General features: G+C 41.3%; 2 protein-coding genes across 2 annotated transcripts; both read right to left on the reverse strand.

Annotated features, from left to right (window-relative positions):
* Nucleotides 1–1,713: 1,713 nt before the first annotated feature.
* On the reverse strand, nt 1,714–3,039 carry LOC148907547 (uncharacterized protein F54H12.2-like). The gene has a single exon (XM_089035308.1). The coding sequence runs from the start codon at nt 3,037–3,039 to the stop codon at nt 1,714–1,716; it is 1,326 nt and encodes a 441-aa protein (XP_088891434.1).
* Nucleotides 3,040–6,839: 3,800 nt separating this feature from the next.
* On the reverse strand, nt 6,840–11,159 carry LOC148907548 (uncharacterized). Its single transcript, XM_089035665.1, has one exon. It carries the CDS (start codon nt 11,157–11,159, stop codon nt 6,840–6,842), a length of 4,320 nt encoding a protein of 1,439 aa, XP_088891791.1.
* Between the last annotated feature and the right edge of the window lie 10,247 nt (nt 11,160–21,406).

Here is a 21,406-nt window from a genome sequence, read left to right on the forward strand (position 1 = left end):
TCATTTAGAATGTCGGATCGTGTAAGACGTAACCTAGATTTTCTCACAGTTTTAGCAAAGTGTAATAAGAAGCAGCGAAAGGCTTTACTTGAACATTGCGATAAGGACTTGTTGTTGACGATTTCTGAAATTGCAATCAACGTGTTAAAGGGAATCGTAAGACTGTCACCGGCTCAGAAGGCGAAATTGGGGAGATTTAGGAAACAGCTCAGAACGATCGCAGATCGTCAAGTTTCACTGAAGCATAAGAAGCGCTACATGGTACAGACTGGAGGATCATTGTTGTTGTCACTTTTACCCCCGGTCATTTCAGTTCTAAAGGAGTTGTTTTTTCGAAAGAAATGAAGTACTCTAAACGAATGGTTTTAGTACCTGAAGAATTCATGGACATGTTGGAACGCAAAGAGAACATTCAGACTGCACCCATGACAAAATCCTTGATTCGATTAGACAAAGAAATGGATGGTATACTAGAAGATGGAAAAAAGACCACAGGCGATAAAATAGCTCAATATCATCAAGACCTTCAACGATTTCTTGACATACAAGAGAAAAAAAAGCAGTTTATTCCTACTGTTAAGATTCACCAAGAGAACACGTCTAGAACCACCCCTCAAGAAGATGAACCAAGCAAGGACGAATCCCATCAACCAGGAGTCGTAGGAGAAAGACATTTATCAGACAACGACATATTGGAATCTGTTCCAAAGAACTCGCGCACCTTAGCCCGATCAATGATCAACCGTTTGAAAGCTAACAGGGAACACATATCGTGGAACGAAAAAGGCGAAATTTCTATTAATGACCATCCGATACCCGGTTCAAATATCATTGACTTGGTGAACGATCAGCTGAGGTCTAGGAAAGATTTTGATCCCAAGGGTTGGGAACTGTTTACACAATCGTTGGACAAGATAAACATGCCTAAGTATCTGATGCGAAACGAGAGACGTCGAAGCCATATTGCTCAGCTTCAGGGAAAACAAACTCCAGTTTCAGCTACGACCAATGATGGTTATCAATTTCCACCCACTCCACCATCTACGCCAAGGGGGATCAAGAGTCCAGTTTTCAGACAACGCAAGACCAAGCGCTTTTCCGATAATTGAATTACGTATTAGGAGATAAATATTTGTATGCGAGTGAAATGATTGAATAAACGCGTTACACAATGATACGTCTATCGTTTTTTATTGATTCTATTTTGCATACGAGTCAACGCTAACTGATGTGTTGTTTGTTTGAATCTTGCTCCTAAGGAACTAAGATACCTACGAGTAAATTCACTTACACGATGATCGTTAATCGACGTGTTTTTACTAAACGAGTTAACAATCATAGATAATGATTTTCCACGGTTTCTGTTCATGATAAAATAAAGACAAAATTGTCCACATGTACTTGAATTAAGACTTTGTAAAGAACGATGATTATATTTCCAACTTTTGGACTGTTTATCTAGAAAAGTTTCAAAATTTTCACGATAAAAGTCTGGTGGATTTCCGTAGGAGTCGAAAAATTCTCCCCTTTCTTTAGATGGAAAGTACATTGCCAACCAGTGTGATCCTTTTTCTTCTTGAGGGTCAGTATTGACGATAAGTCCACAGGGAAAGTGTTCAATGGTAATAGGTAGTGTGTCAGAGGCATACACTCCACAAAACTTATTGCGACTTTTGGGATCTTTTTCCATGACTTGTGTTAACTGTGAAGAGTTCATGATGTGTGATCGTACAGGACGTTTCGCTCTCGATCGATCTCGACAATGTTATCGAATTCCCCAATGCAAAACAAATTTATAGCTTCTGCCAAAGCCTGACTGAAGATGATCTCTAGTGAGAGATTGCCTCTTTGTTTGAGGCCTAAGTATTCGGACGCATCACATCCATCAGGTCGTAGATCGAATACGAAAAATCCGTATCCTTTGTGGTAATCATCACGGGTGATATGGTTCCCTGCATCATCATGGTACTTCCCCGTCCCTGTGAACAACGTCTGGAAACTTTCTAGGTACTTTTCGTCACTCCCTGTCAAATTCAATTTCAGCGGTTTAGATGGAGTTTGTTCACCATCAACATATACGCCAATGGACGATATGGAAAATAAATCCATGTTGAAGGGATTTGTTGTGTAACTTCCGTTAGTAGCGGCAGACTTGTTCATGAATACAATGAGTCGCTTGGGGATTTGTCCGTTAAACACATTATCTTTCACGAGGGAGGGTGTTGTTCCTGGTACGGTAAAGGACTTGCACATGGTTCTTGGGACGCCGTAAACAGCAGGAGCTTTACTCAAAGCTGATTCGTGAGCCATGATTACATGGTTAGCAATCTTGACTTTTCTGACCTTGAGTTTGATGGAAGTAAAACTTATCTTATATTCTTTTCCTGCTTCTGCAGACATCAGGAAATACTCAGGTTCATTTGGAACGAGTTTGATCTTTAGGTCTACGTAGCTCAAGAGATACTTTTGAATCATGAATACGTCACAGTACAGAGGTCCAATCAACTCAAACTCGGTGGACTCCTTGACGAGTGCATTTCGACTTTTGAAACCTGCATTTTTTCCTGTAGCGCCAACCCTAGCATCTTCGAATGCACCAGACGTATCTCCATACCACATGGCAGCTTGTAGTTGAGACCTTTTAGCACCCATTCCAAAGTTTAGGAGGGTCTTACTATAGCTTTCGGGACTGTAAGTGTTGGTTGAACTTGATACCAGTGTCGAACCAAAATAGACATCTACCTGCCGCCAAAGACTGTGCAGAAGGTTGTTCACGGGTCCTATTTTTTCGTCCGCATCAAGATCAGTACCATCTTTATGTTTGATGCGAGCGGACACGTAGAGTTGAGTGTAGGGGAGATGAACATAGTCTTCAGTACCAGGGATGTTAAATTCAACAGGTGAAGAACTACTAAGGGCTGAAATGGGTTGATATTCGATATCTGTCTTTTTCACTACACTATTTTGAGTTGGACTGACAGAAAATAAATCGAGTTCTTCCACCATGCATTCTTGTGAGCGAGGATGAATCAAGGCCATGTTGTGGTGACTTATCCAAAGATATCTTGAAATGTTCTCGGCTTAGTAGCTTTCGAAGTTGTGAGACTCTTTGACTTGGTCTTGCGTTTTATGCGTTTCGGTTTGGCTTTCGTTTGTTTCCGCTTTTTCGGTGGGACTCGACTCCTTTCTTGATGACCTTGCTTCCGCTTTTTACCGGTACCAGTTTGGCCATTTATTGCATTTTTTACTTGTGTTGTGACGTCACGTTTTAATTCCATTCCCGATTCTTTCAATCGATTTCGGAGAGAGTCTTGAAAGCGCTGACCCGCAGCTGCATCCGCTAGGACATTGGCACCAGTTTTTAGCGCAACCTTTCCAGCCTGTTTGGATGCGCTTGCTAAGAAAGGTAAAGCTTTTCGAAACAGGCTTCCGAAAAAATTTCCAATACCTCCTCCTCGTTGACCATACCCGCGTTGAAAAAGCTTTCCCGCGAAAAAGGATCCACCGCGCCCTTTTTGTTGTGCTTGGTTCAAATAGTAATTTTTGTAGAGTTCAGGGGGTGAAATGTGTTTCCGATTCATTTTCTTCTTGTTATACAAGGTATGATAGTTGCCTTTTCCTAAAATGCAAGTTCACGACTACGCGTCCTCTCTGAAACTGAATCTTGCGACCTGATCCATCCCTTATATCGATCTTGATGTCTTGGAATTCTTTAGTTCCAACCGGGTAGTAAGTTGGAACATCGAAGGATTTGTAAATGGTGTCTCCATACTTTCCTTCTACAGGAAGGACTTTCAGCAACCTTGCTTTCGTATCTCCCACGATTTGATAGCTCACGATATCAGAATAGACGTACAAACACTGCATGCCTCCGCTGAGATCTCCAACAAAATCACCGTATTGAGAATGAGAGATTAAATTTTCTTCATTCCCGAAACCCAGGATTTGGGATAAATTGCTTGATAGCAACAACTTATATCTGTTTTTAAGGGTCACGAATACTTTTTCTGACCGAGGTTCGAATTTCAAGTGAATATTATCTTTTACATCTGCTTGTAGTTGATTGTTGATATGATCAATTAGGCTAGTTATTGTTTCATAATATCCCTTGGAAAGAATTACGGTGTCTGCTATCCCTGTTGGTAATTGGTAATATAAACGCTGCGAACTTTCTGTAATATTGTAGAACGTTCTTGGCCAAATGATACTTTGTAAACCAACTTCGTAATCACCTTCCAAGATTATAGGTTCTGGAAGATGAACGGTATAGCTAGTCAAAGTATTATCGCTATAGAGATCAAGGGAAGCATTAGAGGGCAAGAGCAAGAAAAACTGAGGTTCATCCATGTTAGCGATGTAAAGAAAAATGACAACAAGTTTGAAACACAAATAATTTTATTGATCTTTTACAAGTTGAAGTTCATTACCATACACAGTACCTTCGATTTCTTCCCCGTTTAAATCTTTGATTTTGTAAACGGGGGGATTTCTCGCGATACGCTTTGAAATGACAAAAATTTCTTTCGTAAATGTGGTAGTGTACCCTTTTTCAAAGGTTCCTTTCAGTTTAGAAAGCCGAACCTTATCACCGACATGAAACTTAAACTTAATTGGACCATCAATGAGATCCTTATCATAGAGAATGTGCCAGATATGATCTTCGTTCTCTTGAGAGACCAGACTGGGCTTAGTCTTAATGGAAGTGTGATAAGTGTTGTTGTAGCTATGAAAAATGTCCTGCAAGACATCAGTGTACTTTAAAGTATTCTTATGAGTGAAATACTTGTACAATTTTGCTTTCACAGTTTCGATCACGCGCTCCGCGATAGCACTTTTCGTCTCGTTACCGGTAGTAAAAAAGTGAATGTCATTTTTTTCTAAGAAGTTCTGAAAGCGTTTGTTTAAGAATTCTTTTCCATGGTCAGTCTGTAGTTTTTCTGGCTTCCTTCCTTTCTTGAATATTTTTTCAAACCCTTGAATGATACATTCGCCTGTCTTCGCCTTCAGAGGTTCCCCCCATGCAAATTTCGATAGGACATCAATGGCAACTAATATGTATCTGTTCCCACCATTATATATTTTAATTTTCTGAATATCAATAAGGTCAGCTTGCCACTGTTCATCGACTCGCCCCACAATGATTCGATTTCTCTTAAACTTTTTCCGGGTTCGTCTGTGTAAAGTGTAAGTGTCTTGTGAATTTAACCAGTCATACACATGCTTCCTTGAGATTTTGCCTTTGCTTTCTTCCTTGACAGCACGATAAAAGTTTTCGGGGCCTGTGAAACTTGCTGGATATTTTGGATCGTAATACAGTTTTTTTAGGAAGTTTCGAAGCGTTCTTTTCGCCATCCACAGAAGTAATGACAATAGTACTTCGACAGCACCCAACAACGCATCTGATTTGTTTTAGAAAATGTCTCACTTTAATAGAGGGCAATGAAGAAAAACACCCCATTTCTTCGCAATGCTCGCAAGGAAATGAAGACTGATGCACACCGGATGGTAAGTTTTGTAGTTTTGCGTTGCTAGGAGACCGTTCAAAAAGTAATTTATTCGAAGACAGTGTACTTGGCGGTTTACTTTTTGATCCTTGAGTAAACACAATATATCATGGAGAATGCTAGCGCTCAAACTCTTAACGTCCGGAGCAGAGAAGTGTTTTTATCAATGCATGAATTTATGAACAAGAGGATTTATGAACAAGAGGTGATCAAAATTAAGGTATGTGTGAAAATCTGTGCTTATGAAACTTACTACATCTATTGTTTGAGTGTGAGGAGTGGGAAAATCGCATGGGGTTCTGAGTCAGCTAGCAAACATGGGTTCTCAACAATTACTCCTTGTCACTTACTGCTTTGTCATTGCTACCACAACTCCGAAGTGTATTTTCGTACCTGAAATATCCTATATTAATTGCTCTAAGATGAAACTTAATTCTGTCCCGAGATTTTCTGTACCCGATGCCGTCAAGTACCGATCGTTGTCTCTAAGTCGGAACAACATCAGCTTTGTGAACACAACGTAAACATGACCTTCCCTCAATAATGTTCATGGATCTTCGAAATAATCCATTAACCTGCAAGCATTGCGTATGCATGTCTCCTAGTATCATCGTGATTAAAACTTGCGTAATTATTGCACTGGCAAATCTAACCGATGCGAGTTCACCAGAACCATCAACACAAAATGCTTTATCATATATGGAATACCAAAATCACACTCTGATTGAAACAACAACAACATTTATTATTTTCGTTGAAGCTGATGTTGAAGGATATTTTAGGAAACTGTCAACGTTGTGTTAAGAAAATCTCTTGATTTAAAATTAATATGAATTACTACTAAATAACAATAATTTATACTAAACGTTTATTCACATCATGTTGAGTAATATGTACTTGATTCAAACTATCATGATTATCATTTGAAAAATTTAGCAATCAAACCTATCAACCTATGAATATAGTTATATGTTGTGATAAGGTTTTGGTAACAATATGTTGCACGACATTAGCAATCTGTCAATATCGTTGTGTTGAGAAAATCTCTCGATTTCAAATTACTAGGCATTTCTACCAAATTACTAGGAGCTATTACTCATGCTAAACCTTATTCAAATGATGTAAAGTAATATGATCTTGACTTAAACCATCTTATCACTCGGATTGTAAAATGTTGATTGTAATCAAACTTATCAAGCTATGAATAATCGTCATATGTTGTAAAACTCTAAATTCGAGCAACTGCTACGAATAAACTACGACTAATGCTAAAGAAAACTGATTGAATATTAATGAATAACATATCCATAAGAGGGAATATCATGTTCATAAAGTTTACATTTCATTTTGTAGTGCTCTGTAAAAGGAAGGATCCTCGAAGTGTTGATTGTCATCATCTGCAATGAAATCTATGTCTTCATGGGTAAGTTCATCTTCGCTTTCTTCTGACTCGGATGTGACCATCAAATCAGTATCAACATCATTCTCATCCTCTTTATCCTCCTCTCCATTGTTGTAAGGAAATAGTTCCCCTAGAGTATTCTCGGGCACAGTGTAGTGTTCAGAGTACAATTTTACGTCAGAGAAATCAAGGCCGTCATGCGTGATTTGACCTCTGTTGACGGGGAAGCTATCGTCACGAGGAGTCCAATTGTAACCAAACGGTAATGAATATTCACCATTGTTCATGATAATCCTCTTGTCGTAAACGAGCTGGTACTTTTTCTCCTCTCTCTTATTTACGATTCTTCTCGTGATCGGTTCACGCGTGATTTTATTTTCGTTCACTATAGTGATGACAGTTTTTAGGTTCATGTTCTGCACCATGGTTCTCATACTGTCCATATTGAGTTCTCTAGCGTTTTCATAATTCAAATAAAATCCTTTCACCTTGACTACGCATGTTCCATCTGATACTTTATAAGCATAATTCTTAGGGCCACAGCAAATGAATTCTTGTATAAAATGTTCTGGCCCGTGGTCTTTTGCTATCTCGTCAGTCAGACCACCAAGATAGTCGCTGAGCTCAATGCCGGGGTCACCATGTCGTTCAACTAGGATAATCGAATCTGTATCGCAATAAAGTATTCGTTCTTTGTATCTATCTAGTAGTTCGTACAACTCTAATCTGGCCCAGCATGTGGTAAAAATTGCTAAAAAAATATTCGTTACTGGACTTTCACGTTCGTATTCTTTCTTTTTCTGAAAGACTAATTCTACAACTTCATCATTAATTAAATGCATGTCATGAACTTCATGGTCACTAGCATTCAGGATATCGTAAAACCTTTTTGGATCGTGTATTAATTCCGATTGTACACGATCTGTGTTCATCCCAAACCTACCCCAAAGAGAATTAAGGCATAATTTAGAAATTGCTCTTAAACCATGGTTAGTTTGAATTTTCTCTGGTCTTAAATGTATGCCCTCGTGCTCAAAGTAACTTTGTATATAACGATCTTTATCGTCTTGCGTCGTAGCCCAAGAGGGAAAATTGGAGCTTTCTTGTTTGCTCCTTAAAAAACTATTCACATAGTCAGCGAACAATTCAGAAGAGGATTCAGGAAAATGCCAAATTTCCTTTATCTCAAGGATTTGGTATCCTTTCTCGATAGCCTTGTTTATCTCTGGAGTTGCCCAAGTTCCCCAAAAACTCCTTTCTTCTCTCGAATGCGAACACTTGTTTAAATGAGCAATGGCACATTCCTTACACAAGGGAAAATATAGCTTTCCGTCTATCCTAACAGGCAAAACTGGAAAAAACAGTCCTTCAGGAGCTAGTACTTTACACTTGACAAGACCAAAGTAGGATTCGATGTTTTGAAAGTCTTTGGTAAGAAGGATCGGATGAGATCTCGGAAATTTTTTCGTCTTCATAACAAATGGATAAAGTGAAGTAACATCCGCATATCGAATTCTTTCACCCGGAGCACACGAATAAAATAATTTGAATCCGTTAGTACGACCACCGAAAAATGAGTCTTTAGGATAAAGGTGACCTACGAGCTCGTGTGTACTTATGAAATTTCGAAAGGCATGGGAATGACTTATTAATGTCTTAAAGTCACACTCCCAAATAAAGCGAACTTCGTACCCTAATTGACGGAGACGCTGTTCTCTTTTCAACGTTTGTTCATAGATATCTAGATTGGTCACATTGGATCGAAACGGATTAGGAGAAGTAGGATCACAACATTTGTTGTGTGAATGGTAAACACACCCATAATATTCGTATACAATCTTACTGACGGGATCATATCCATCAACAAAGTATTTTTTTCCTTGTTCCTCGTCATGAATAACATGTTCGCCTGAGTTTTCTGCATGGATAATTTCAGTGTTGGTAACATATGCTACGAATTCTAACCATTGAATCGAATCTTTGGAATACATCTTATTGATTCCTCGATAAAGATGTTTTGGTACTATCGCAATCGTGTTTGGTTTTAAGAACTTATGCCTATAAACACCCATGACGGTGGCGGCAATGGTGACATATTGAAAAGGATCCGTTTCAGTTTCCTCAAGGAAAATGGAACGAAAACGAAGGCAACTTTCTCTCAGAATATTGACATCTTGTTCACAGTACTTCAAGATTTCTTGTTTGAAATCGAAAACGTAACCACTTTCACGCATCGAATTATGCCAATCAATAAGTCTCGCACGCTTCTCAGGGAGTAAGGTATCCGGTGCATAATATTTTAAGTTGGGAATGGGTCCTACATACTCAAAATTCTCAGCTCTATTGAAAAGATGAGGAAAGGTACCCTTGGAAAACTCACTCGTGTCCAACCCAAAGGTCTTAGCTAGCTTATCTAACCCCATACCGAACCAATTGATAGAATCTATAATCCTGATGTTGTAATCACGAACAAGGAGTTGCATGATCTTTTGTCCGTTACGAATTATACTTAAATCAGCAGTAGGTCGATTCTGTAATAACCATCGTAGTATGAAGATGCTATCAAAGGACTTTGCATTATGAGCTATAGCTGTGTAATCTTTGTGATTCTCCTCGAAAAGAAAATTACAAAATCCGTCCAGTGCATCATAACCTTCGAAAACAAAAGTTTCGCCTTGGAAATTTTGAGAAACTGCAAAGTTGACAACGTGCTCATTACTCGACTGGTCTGTTTCGAAATCAAAAAATAAGAGTCTCTCAGACGGTTGTTTTGGGTCTTGTCTCTGCATAAAACATTTGTGACTCGTTAAAACCATCTCCTTACACACAAAACACCGGATTTCACCACAACGATGTTGGAATTTTCGTTCTGATGCAACTGTCGCATTACATTTTTTGCAACGGAAACTCTTCGCACACTTTGATCGATATTTCTTTCCATTCTTAGTGCTGTCTTTTTTGTGTACATCGAAGCACTTTTGAGAACGACAAAGCTTATTACAATCTTTACATTCTATAATACTTGAAGACTTATCACAAATTTTACGCTCGCAGACACGGCAGGGATCGTTACATGGGTGTGCTCGCACATCAGTATAATATTTGTTACAGGTTTTACAGTAAAAACGCTTACCGAAAAAAGCTGGAAGTTTCTTTGGGTTAATAAGATCGAAATGACCATCGTTAAAATACAATACGATTTGCTTGTCGCTCTCTTTACCCTCAAAAATAATAGAATTATTCGAAGGAAAACTGATAACCTTTATTTGAAAGTCGGGCATGATTTGTTGAAATTTTTGAATTTCTTCGAGTCCACATTGTGCAAGTGGTACTCCTGCTTTCTCGTGTAGTTCTACAGCTAACCTCCTCTGAATTGGACGCCCCTGTTTTATCCGACGCACTCTATGATCATCGAGAGCCATTGCTTTACCAGTTACTATGGTACGAGCTGCACAAAGATGATCTTTGTTACGAATCGTTATTATGCTTTTTTTCAATTTTGTGTGTTTCCGATAGTTAAGTACCTTGTAAGATTTACCCCGGCCCGTTGGTGATTTAAGAGCAACAATGTCAATCGTAAAACTCTCATCCAATCTCAACCCCTCGTCCGACTGCAACACTTTTGCAATTTCCGAAAGTATCAAAGAAGGGGATTGTTCTTTGAGACTAACGAGACGCGTGCTCAAAGGTTTCTTAAATCCTGATGAAGTGACCATGACGCGCATTCGATCTCTAACTGGATCATCGAGCTTACATTTTGTTTTGACTTCAGAAATTGCTTCTTCAAACAAGTTATCTAAGGCATTCATGCAATCTTTTAAAAGGTTATCTGAGTTTGTTACACTACTGACCTTAGAGGAATACGCACATGCATGGGCACCATATTTCTTAACGTGTTTTTCCAAAACTAGTTTTAGTTCGTAAGACAGATTGTTCGTTTGATTATTTTCTTGGGCAGTGACTTGATCTTCGGGAGATGAAGCATTATGCAAGTCTTGATACGTTTGTCTTTCTTCGTGTTCATCAGAGGAGCGTGAGGGATGGAAACGTTCTGCGGAACCGATTCCATCAGCGACATAGCTTAACAGTTTTGCTGTCTTCTTTTGGAGACGGATGACCTTCTGGAGATCAGGATTCGTCCTTTCTAACTCTCGATTTGTTCTTTTCAACAATTTTGCAGTCTTTTTCTGTGTTTTTCTTAATGTGATAGGATCGATGGGACGTTTCTTATTACTGTGTTTAGTCTTCCCCATCTTAGTCGTATGTGAGTAGTAGCAAGGTGTAGCCACAAATCTATACTTGGTTCGAAGCACTCGAGTCATGTGTTAGCAATTGCGAAACATCAAACACTTTCTTATTATTCATGAGTCATTATCCCCCTCCCACATTTCATTCTTTACCCACGTCTCAAACGTATTATCTATTGGCTCAAATCTTTCTCGAATTTATCATCCTCATAATAAAAATACATACAGAACATGTTTGAACTTACAAAATTTTTTATTGAAAAAAATCAAAGTCGTAAACAAATCATGCAATTTACAAACTTATCAATAAGAAAGTTTAGAGATGCAGTTCATTTGTTCATTTTTTGTGATGGTTCGTTGTCGTGATTCATCTTCTTCTTCTTCACATATTCCTTATTCAAACTGACTTTGGTTTTCTTAGGTCTTGGTGGCTCAAGTACTTCAACATCATCATCAGTCATGGTGGCCTTATCTGCAGTAGCAACGGACCACTTCGCCTTCCTCTTCTCTAGGTTTTGCAATGTAGCAAAACTTGGAGATTGATCGCCCCATTGGAAAAAGCTACAGTTCTCCCTTTCTCCACACTTGAAAAACGGCTTCCCTGGATTCTTTTGACTCTTCGAGATCCAAAGGGTAGCAGGCATGAGATGATCGCATATTACTATCTGTAATATTTTGTATTCATCGAGTAGCTTTTCTTCTATGTTTGTGAGGTAGTCGTTCATGTCTCGTGCAGGTGTGAAAAATCCACAACCAGCTTTTTTACATTTTATATATTGCTCTCCTTTCCTGCTTGTAAACAATTCCAAGCCAGAGGACTCAGGGCAAAAACATTTGTAGTTTTCCAAAGACACCATGTTGATGAATAAGTAAAGATAGAAGCTTTAAAAATTCGTGAACACTAGATGGAGTGAAAATCGTTGGAGTGAGGGCAATGAAAGCGAGTACGCGTACTTATAAGATTGAAGTCACGTGTTCTTGATGGGTGCGGTAAATGTAACATGATCCTGAAACCATGTGGAAGGATGGTGTGTGTGTGTGCGTGTTGGGGGGGGGGGGGGGGGGGGTGAATTGAAGTATTGAATCGCTGTTGTTAACATACCAACGAAAGAATGTTGATCCTATTGTAAAAAAAAATCAAACACATTGATTGGATTAATAAAAAAATGTCACTCTAGCTGTTGGAAAATTCACTGTGATACGAAAAAAAAAGTGCTCAAAACATGTTGGTACTTTTCATACAGTCTCTCAGGGAATCAAGAAGGAAAAAATGTGCTTACATAGATGAAGAAAAAACCCCAAACCTTAGGGAATAAAAAACGTTACTTAGATATGTGAGTATCGGAAGAAAAAAACCAAGCACACTAGAGTCAACATACCCACGCAATGACGCACAACACACAAGAGAGCAAAACAGCGGTACCTATAAGAATGCAACGGAAAAAAAAGGGTAATTACCTAAGGATATGGGTAGTAGGGTGTAATGAAGGATGAGGGGTGAGGAAAATCGTACTTCTTACTATTCTTTTCAATAGAATTGTGCGCTTGTTTTTACCTAGAAATCGTAATGAAGTAGTATAGGGAATGGGGGTTCCAGCGCAATCTCAACACGGGCAAGACCCGTGTCAAAAATCCACCTACGGAAACAACCCACTCCAAGTGTGGTTGGGGGCAACAGCGCAAATATGTTAGTCTATATATGGAGTGCGAAGAATGTAAGAGAACTTTTAAGAAAGAAGCGGATTTGAAAAAGCATTTGAAAATGAAGACGAAGTGTATGAGCAGTTATGATTGTGGATGTGGTAAGAAGTTTGAGACTAAGGTTAAATTGTTTTGGCATTGTCAGGACTGTGAGTACGACTACGACGACCTAAAAAGTGCTTGGTATTAGGTATAAAATATTTCCTATTATATAGATGGAATCCCAAAGCAACTTCAGCACGGTGTCAATACCCGGTAACGGTGAGATTGACGTTAGACAGTTTTGGCGTCAGTCAGAAAGGAAGGTTAAAAGGACTCTCCGAAAAGGTATAGAAGAATTAGGAGCCCTGAAAGCGAGCATAATGGTAGAAGTAAGTTTATCAAAAGACGAGGTAATGACGACAGCAATGTTGCGATCAAAGTCGTTAGTGATATTAGAATCCACGAATCTGGATAGGTCACTCAGTGAAGCCTTAGAAGCGATAATGGAGTCGCTGTCTAACTACACGAAAGAAGGATCGGGTTGGACAGTAGAGGAGGTTGAAGGAATAGAGATAAGTATAGCCAGATACGTACCCATACGAGGGGGGAGTTACGTACCGCTACCAACGTGGGTAGAAAGGAAGAAGGCTATTGTAAACGTGAAGAATGAAGACAATCGATGCTTTATGTGGGCAATCAGGTCTGCACTGTATCCAGCAGAGAAGGATCCCTGTAGGACAAGTAAGTATCCCACAGACGATTTAGAGTGGGATGGTGTGGAATTTCCCATGCAGTTGATAGACATCCCCATATTTGAGGAAATAAACGATCTAGCAATTAACGTTTACGGAGTCAGAGAGCAGACGATAGTACCGTTAGTTCTGTCAAAAAGTAAAGGAGAGCGCGTACATTTATTCTACCACGGCGGACACTACTCATGGGTTAAACACATTAGCAGACTATTCTACAGACATACTAAGCACAAAGGCAAAAAGTACTTCTGTGACTGCTGCTTGCTGTCATTTACATCCTTAAATACCCTAAAGAAACACGATGAGATCTGCCGCGGAGTCGAAGAAGTGGCGCAACGGATCCAGATGCCCACCAACAAAGAGCTTTCATACGCAGACCATCAAAAGCAGATGCAAGTGCCTTACGTGATATATGCAGACTTCGAAGCGTTGATAACTAAGGAAGAGCAGAAACGTGGTGCCACGAATAAGGTAGGATTACACGAGATCTGCTCCTTTGGTTACATAGTGGTCAGATCAGACGGTAAAGCAAACCCTCCTGTGATTTACCGAGGTAAGAACGCAGCTAATGAGTTTCTAGAAGCATTGCGAGAAGAGGAGGGGGAGATTAGAGAACAATTAAGACGTCCAAAGAAGATGGAATTTACCAAAGAGAACCAGGAGGCTTTTAACAAGGCAAAAAAATGCCACATTTGCCAACATACGCTTCTTCAGTTTGGAAGACGAGCCAAGAAAGCGTGGGATGAAGATGGAAAGTATCTAGGAGAAGCTCATTTTAAATGCGGGAAGTATGCTAAGAAAGGTGAGAAGCCGGGAAAGCCCTCCACGCACTGCATTCACTGCCACAAAGCATTTGTTGAGGATTTCTATGTGGATAAGGTTAGGGATCACTGCCACATCACGGGTAAATACAGAGGAGCGGCTCATTGGAAATGCAATATAAACTTCAAAGTAAATCCAGACATGGAGATTCCGGTGTTCTTTCACAACCTCCGCGGTTACGACTCCCATTTGCTACTACAAGGAACAGACGGCTCCGACGTCAAATGCATACCCAACAACAAAGAGCGCTACATGTCCGTAACTGTGGGTAAGCTAAAGTTCTTAGATTCGCAGCAGTTTATGGCGGACTCCTTAGCAAACCTCGTAAAGTATAACACCAACTTTCCCATTTCCAGTCAATACGGCGCGGAAAGGAAAGGAGTCTACCCATACGAATACATGGACTCCTGGGATCGATTCAAAGAACCCCTACCACCTAAAGATCGCTTCTACAGCACCCTAAACGAGTCTGGTATAAAGGATGAGGAGTACCAGCATGCGTTAGACGTGTGGGAAAAGTACTCCTGTGAGAACATGGGTGACTACCACGACATCTACCTAAGGTCTGACGTAGTGCTGCTCGCAGATGTTTTCCAAAGCTTCAGAAAGATGGCTATGGAATATTACGGATTGGATCCCGCTAATTTCTACACGGCTCCTGGGCTCAGCTGGAGTGCTTTGTTAAAGAAGACAAATGCGCAGTTGGATCTCCTAACGGAGTACGACATGTATCGGTTTATGGAAGACGGTATTCGTGGCGGCGTATGCGGACCCAGCCGACGTTACGCCCGCGCAAACAACCCCTTAGTAGAGCACGACCCAGAGAAACCAACCACATACATTTACTACCTGGATGCGAATAACCTTTATGGTTGGGCAATGTCACAGTACCTACCTGTGAGAGACTTCGAATGGGATCCAGTGAAGCCGATAGACTTCTACATGCAGGTAGGAAAGGAGGAAGACAAGGGTTACGTCTTAGAAGTGGATCTGGAGTACCCAGAGCACCTGCACGACGAACACAATGAGTTCCCCTTAGCACCAGAAGCGATAGAGATACCATTTAAGCAGCTAAGTCCGCTGCAAAAGCAAATGTGCCCTGGTTACAAACCGTACAGGAAACTAACTATGAACCTGATGGATAAGAAGAAGTATGTGGTACATTACCGCAACCTGCAGTTCTACGTGCGACACGGAATGCGCGTAGAGAAGATCCACAGAGTCCTAAAATTCACGCAGGAACCCTGGATGCGCCCCTACATTGACTTTAACACGCAAAAGCGTACCGCAGCGAAAAATGACTTCGAGAAAAATCTCTTCAAACTGATGAACAACAGCGTGTTCGGAAAGACAATGGAGAACATCCGCAAGCGCGTAAGCGTAAAAATAGTCAGCACCAAAGAGGAAGCAGAAGCATACGTGTCACAGCCAGGCTTCGTTAGATACGTAGAAATGCTGAACTTCTACGTGATTCACATGAAAAAGGCAAACCTCTTACTAAACAAGCCCGTTTACACGGGCTTTACGGTGCTGGATCTATCGAAGCTGCTTATGTACGAGTTCTACTACGATAAGCTTAAGCCAAAGTACGGAGACCGCTGTCGCCTCCTGTACACAGACACCGACTCCCTAATTCTAGAAGTGCAAACGGAAGACGTTTACAAAGACTGCCTCCCCGACATAGACGAGTACGACACCAGCGGTTACCCGAAGGAGCACTTCCTTTACTCTGCGAAGAATAAGAAGGTAATTGGGAAGATGAAAGACGAAATGTTAGGAAAACCCATCGTGGAATACGTGGGTCTGAAACCAAAGATGTACAGCGTGCTAAAGTTAGACGGCGTAGAAAAGAAAGCTAAAGGCGTAAAAAAGTATGTGGTTAAGAAGGACATTACGCACGAGTCCTACCTCAACGTATTACGAACACGCAAGGAACAGCGGCATAAGATGAACAGCCTGCGCAGCTATGGTCATCAGATACATAACGTCACGCAGGAGAAGGTGTCACTGTCTGCATTTGACGGTAAGCGATGGATGTGTGATGACGGAGTGCATACGATAGCATTCGGACATCACACGATAAGCAGTTCTTCTTTGACGAACCCACGCGTGGGACCATCATGAAGATAATACAAGATGGGCTGACCCTTCTTAGCTATCGCACTTCGGATCTGGTAAGTTTCCAAAGACCAATTAGGATCCGTAGCTCTTTTGGATCCTCCTTCTAATTCACCCGACTCATAGAGATATCGAACCGTGACATTACCTAATTTCTTTTCCTGGGGGAAGACCGCCCTCGAACTTCTGATGAAGGACTTGTGTTCCACGTGTTTCTTTTTTATGGCATCCCTGGGTTTCATTCCCGTAGCCCTGGCCGCCTCGTTGTTCGAAGCTGCGACGACCTGGGGGAGCCTCTGAGTCCATTCCCTATTGCGTTTGGAGGGATCTTCCAGCTCTTTCCAATACTGGTATCCAAAGAGACGCTCGGCCAGGGTTTTATTAAATCTTTCGACGATGCTCTGGCCCCTGTGGTACTCTGCTTTAGCTCTTCTAATTTTAGTGTCGTGGTCTTTCAGGGTCTTGGTAACCACGCCCATAAACTCCGTCCCCGCATCCACTTGCAGCAGCTTAGGCCATTTCAAGACGCGCTTATAAACCCTACCTAGGGCTTCTGCGACTTCCCCAGAATCCTTGCTGGTTATAGGTTCGGCGTCCTTGTATCTGCTTGCGATATCAACTACGGTCAAAGCGTACCTATAGGTCTTTCTTCTAACCTTGTCATGTGGTAAGAAGAGCAAATCCGCCTGATGAACTTCATTAGGGGTATTTACGGTAAAGCTGGGCCTGGGAATGTACTTGGGCACGGGAAGATAAACCTGCCAGAGGGTTTGTTTTTTCAACCAGTTCTTAGCCGTTTCGTCTGATACCCTGGCCGCGGTCGCGAGTTTCTTGATAGCTGACGCTCCTTTCCAATAGCCTTCAGGCCCATAGTAAATCCTTTTAAGTTTGTCCTCTACGCGGCCCATTATATGAATAGAATCGCGCTTCGCTTGATTCAAGCGAAGGATAAAACAAGATTGATCTTGCGTCCGTTGAAATCCACCGTCTTTCCGTCCACTTTAATGGTGATGTTTACGTTTTCTACCAAATTAGACAAGTCATAGCTCAAAGAAATGGGAGTGTATTCCACTGGGTCAAATGGATTACCTTGGGGCAGAAACTTGGACATAAGAGAAGACTTTTCTCCATTGTTGTAACTATGAACCAAGTCGCAATAGACTTCGTAAGAGGATGCGACTTTCCATTTTACATCATATGTACTGCCGCTATTTATCGTGGTACTAGTAAGGCCCAGGAGTTCTACCAATGAACTGTCCTTTAAATTAGCGCTTCCACTATTTTTCTTGAATTTCATTTCATGGGGTAATCCTGTGGTAAGAGTGTATCCATGCTTCGCTAGCTCCTTAGCCAGTGTTATTGGGGTGTAATGGGAATCTGGTATTTTTGGCTTTTGGGAATTCACAACGACAAAGCCGCCAATCAAATTATACCAAGAATTGTACAAAGAGCAACTAACCAGCCTAATCCTTTCCGCGCGGATGGGAGGATTCAAATAAGTGGTAAAGTCATTCTTGTCGCTTTCCAAAAAGACGATCATTATATTAGATACGCCAAAGCCACGCCTCCGGCCAGCCCTGCGACTCCTACAAAGACCAATTCATTGTCTTTTTGTTTCTTAGAAGGCTGGTAGTAATTCTTGAACTGAGGCTTTTTCATTCTAAGGGGCACCGACCCCGTCGATGCCGCGGGGTGTGCTTGCGCATAAAGTTTGAAGGCGTAGTCTGTGTTTTCGAAGTTCTTGTCTGCCTGCATTTTGTCTTGGTAGTTCTTATCCAACCAATCCCTGTAAGCTTGTCTTTTTTCATTCCAAGCTGCAACGTCCCTTTGATATTTCTCCAGCGCTAAGTCGTGTCTCTTTCTTTCGGCGGCACCGCTTTTGTCGCCTCTAACTAATCTATCCAAATATTGACCACCATAATTAGCCCCTGTAAATGCTAAAGCTGCAATGACTCCACCTGCGACTAAGCTAACCATTATACATTAGGTAGGTACTTTTCCTTCCGTAGATAATCCTTTACCATGATAGCCCCGCCTACGGCAGCGGTCATCTTAGCAAAGTTAGCGAAGCTCTTGCTTGGGTCTTCAGTAAAGTCTTCTTTGAGCACTTTCTTACCTACCCAACCAATACCCGCAACAATAGAAGTAATGATAGCTGCTTCTTCAACAGTTTTCAACAACGCGGTCGACATTATATTACAAAGCGAGAAGGTTATTCCATTTCAGGGATCTTACTTTTTCTAACCTCCACAGGTGCGTGATATGTTGCGGCCTCCCACTTTACTTTTGGCTTCGTAGCCCGCCATTGTAAGTAGAGGCTGCCTGCTGCTATAGCGACTCCTAACGCGCCAATGACGTACCCAGGATTGATAAAGGATTCCTCTTCCTCCACCTTTTCTTCTTTTTTGGCTTTGTTCTTTTTATTCATCTCCGCGAGCTTCTTTCCGGCAGCGACTCTGCCCGGAGATTTAGCCTTGGTAATCTTGGTATCTTCTACGGGAGCCTTTTCTGGTTGTTCTTCGGTGTCACTCATCTTATATTAAGGGACTTGAAGGACTTGACAAGTAACTTGATGACGACTTGACAATGACTTGGCAATGACTTGACAACGACTTGACTAAGTACTTGAGAATGACTTAAGGACGACTTGACTAAGTACTTGAGGTGACTTGACAACGACTTGACTAAGTACTTGAGGTGACCTGACAACGACTTGACTAAGTACTTGAGGTGACTTGATCAGGTGCCTCAGCAAGTGCTGCCTGGAAGACCTTTTCGACTTCTCTGTCCTTCTTGAAGTCCTTCCAAGATGTTCCTAAGGAACCTAGTACTTCCTTCAAGTCGACGTGCTGAGCCACGTGCAAAGCCGCAGAGGCGACTGCCATTAACTTACCGCACTTCAAAGACAACCACCCACAGGTTATCTTAAGTTCTTGGGCGATGACATAGTCATCTCTTATGTCCTTCTGTAGTTGCTCCACGTCGTCTATGGGCAGTGCAAGTCCAAGCAATTTAGTCGCAAGTCGGATAGCGGAGTCTGCTACGGCGTCCGTGGTCTTACTTGCAAGGGCAGCCTCGTACCTCTTATGGAACTTCTTAACCTCCTCTTCTGACAACTTATTAACCTGCTCATGGGTAAGTTCCTTGCCTATCATTTCTTTGCACTTCCCCGAAGACACAAGGATGTTAAGTTGTTCCTTAAGGTTACTTTCATCTAACTGCGTGGGGACTTCATCTATGAGCTGCTCAATGTCCATATATATTAAAGATCGCAGATCTTTATGGAATACGGAAACCTCAAAGAGAAGATCATCTTGGAATGTTGGTGCGTTTTTAAATGCCGCATGTATTCATGCAACTGTTCCTTGGATATCTCACCACCGTAGTCGCTCAAGATGGTTTCCAGGTCTGACTTGCTCGGAGTATAAAATACGACAAGCGATCCTATGTTTTCCCTGAAGGGCTTAGAGACACTGGTAAGCTGCTGCGAGAGTAACCAAACGCTGATATTGTCATGCCTACCGCTGAAAGCGAGCTTCACTAATTCGGAGGTGCGCTTTTTTACGTCGTCCCCGCAGGCGATGTCGTCCAGTATAAGGAGGGTTTGCGTATTCTTGGGGAATTGCTTGCGCCAGAACTTCAAATGATTGGATAACTCATTAGGATCTAAGATGTCTACGAAGAAGTCATCATCGTTCACACCTATGCCTTCCCAGGTGCGATTATTCACATAGGTAGGACATAATAGCACGATATAGTCGAATTGACATCTAAAGGATCCTAATAGCTGCTCCACGACGAACTGAGTCTTTCCACAGCCGGTAGGTCCTACGATAAGAGCATTACAAGGAATATGACTTGGATCCATTTATATATAATGGAATCTCTGGAAAGGACTATAACCTATATGCAAGATAAGGTAGACACTATCAAGATGCAAAGGGAAGAGATAGATCGATTAAAAGAGCAGGTGCAAGAGTTACACGATGAAATGCGTAGTTTGAGGCGCACAGAAAGAATCGCTGCGCTATGGACGATGATCAGTTGGGCTAGGGAGTCCTTCAAAGACTTCCTGCGATACCCTCTGTGATCATATATATGGATTGCATTACGAGTGAGTTACCGGCGGATTGCTTGTTTACCGCGCAACCGACACCATGTAAGAAGAAGCAATGTAATAAGGAGTTTCCCGAAGAAGACTTCGTTGGGCATTGGTGTCCTGCGGATACTAAGGCGAAGAGAACCTTAGATGATATCAGTGAATCATGAGGCTCAAAGTAGACCTATCGATTGCAAGAGGCTCTCAGGTAGGTCTTATTTTTTATTGTTATTTTGTTAAAAGGAATGCATACTAATTTCGAGGGACTCTCAGGTAGGCCTCATTTTTTATTGTTATTTTGTTAAATGGTTGAGGACTATCTTCGAAATTAATATACCTTCCTTTTAACGATAAGAAATAAGATGTACCTGAGATCTATCTTTTCATCTTAACAAAATAACAATAAAAAATGAGGCCTACCTAAGGTCTATCTTTTCATCTTAACAAAATAACAATAAAAAATAAGATGTATATAATGAGGTGTTTGCAATGTGATAGAACTTTTAGTAGCAAGCAGCGACTACAATACCACGTTTCCAAGAAAGTCTGTCGAAAGACCAAGAGTACCATATGTGGTGATTGTAACAAGGAAATGTCTACCATACAGGCCTTACAATATCACCGTCAAAATAGGGTCTGCTTGAAAGGATGCTGTACTCGCTGTGATCAACCCTTCTTCGAGGAGAACTGGCATAAATATCGCTGCCGTCGTTATCATCTCGAAGACATTGTCTGTGAAGCCCATGGAGACCTAGCAGAGCGCTGTTGTCCCACAGAAA

The sequence above is a fragment of the Actinia tenebrosa genome, unplaced genomic scaffold (genome assembly GCF_029948245.1).
Source record: "Actinia tenebrosa isolate PJP-AT-01 unplaced genomic scaffold, QUT_ActTen_1.0 PGA_scaffold3__52_contigs__length_22856419, whole genome shotgun sequence".
NCBI lineage: Eukaryota > Metazoa > Cnidaria > Anthozoa > Actiniaria > Actiniidae > Actinia > Actinia tenebrosa.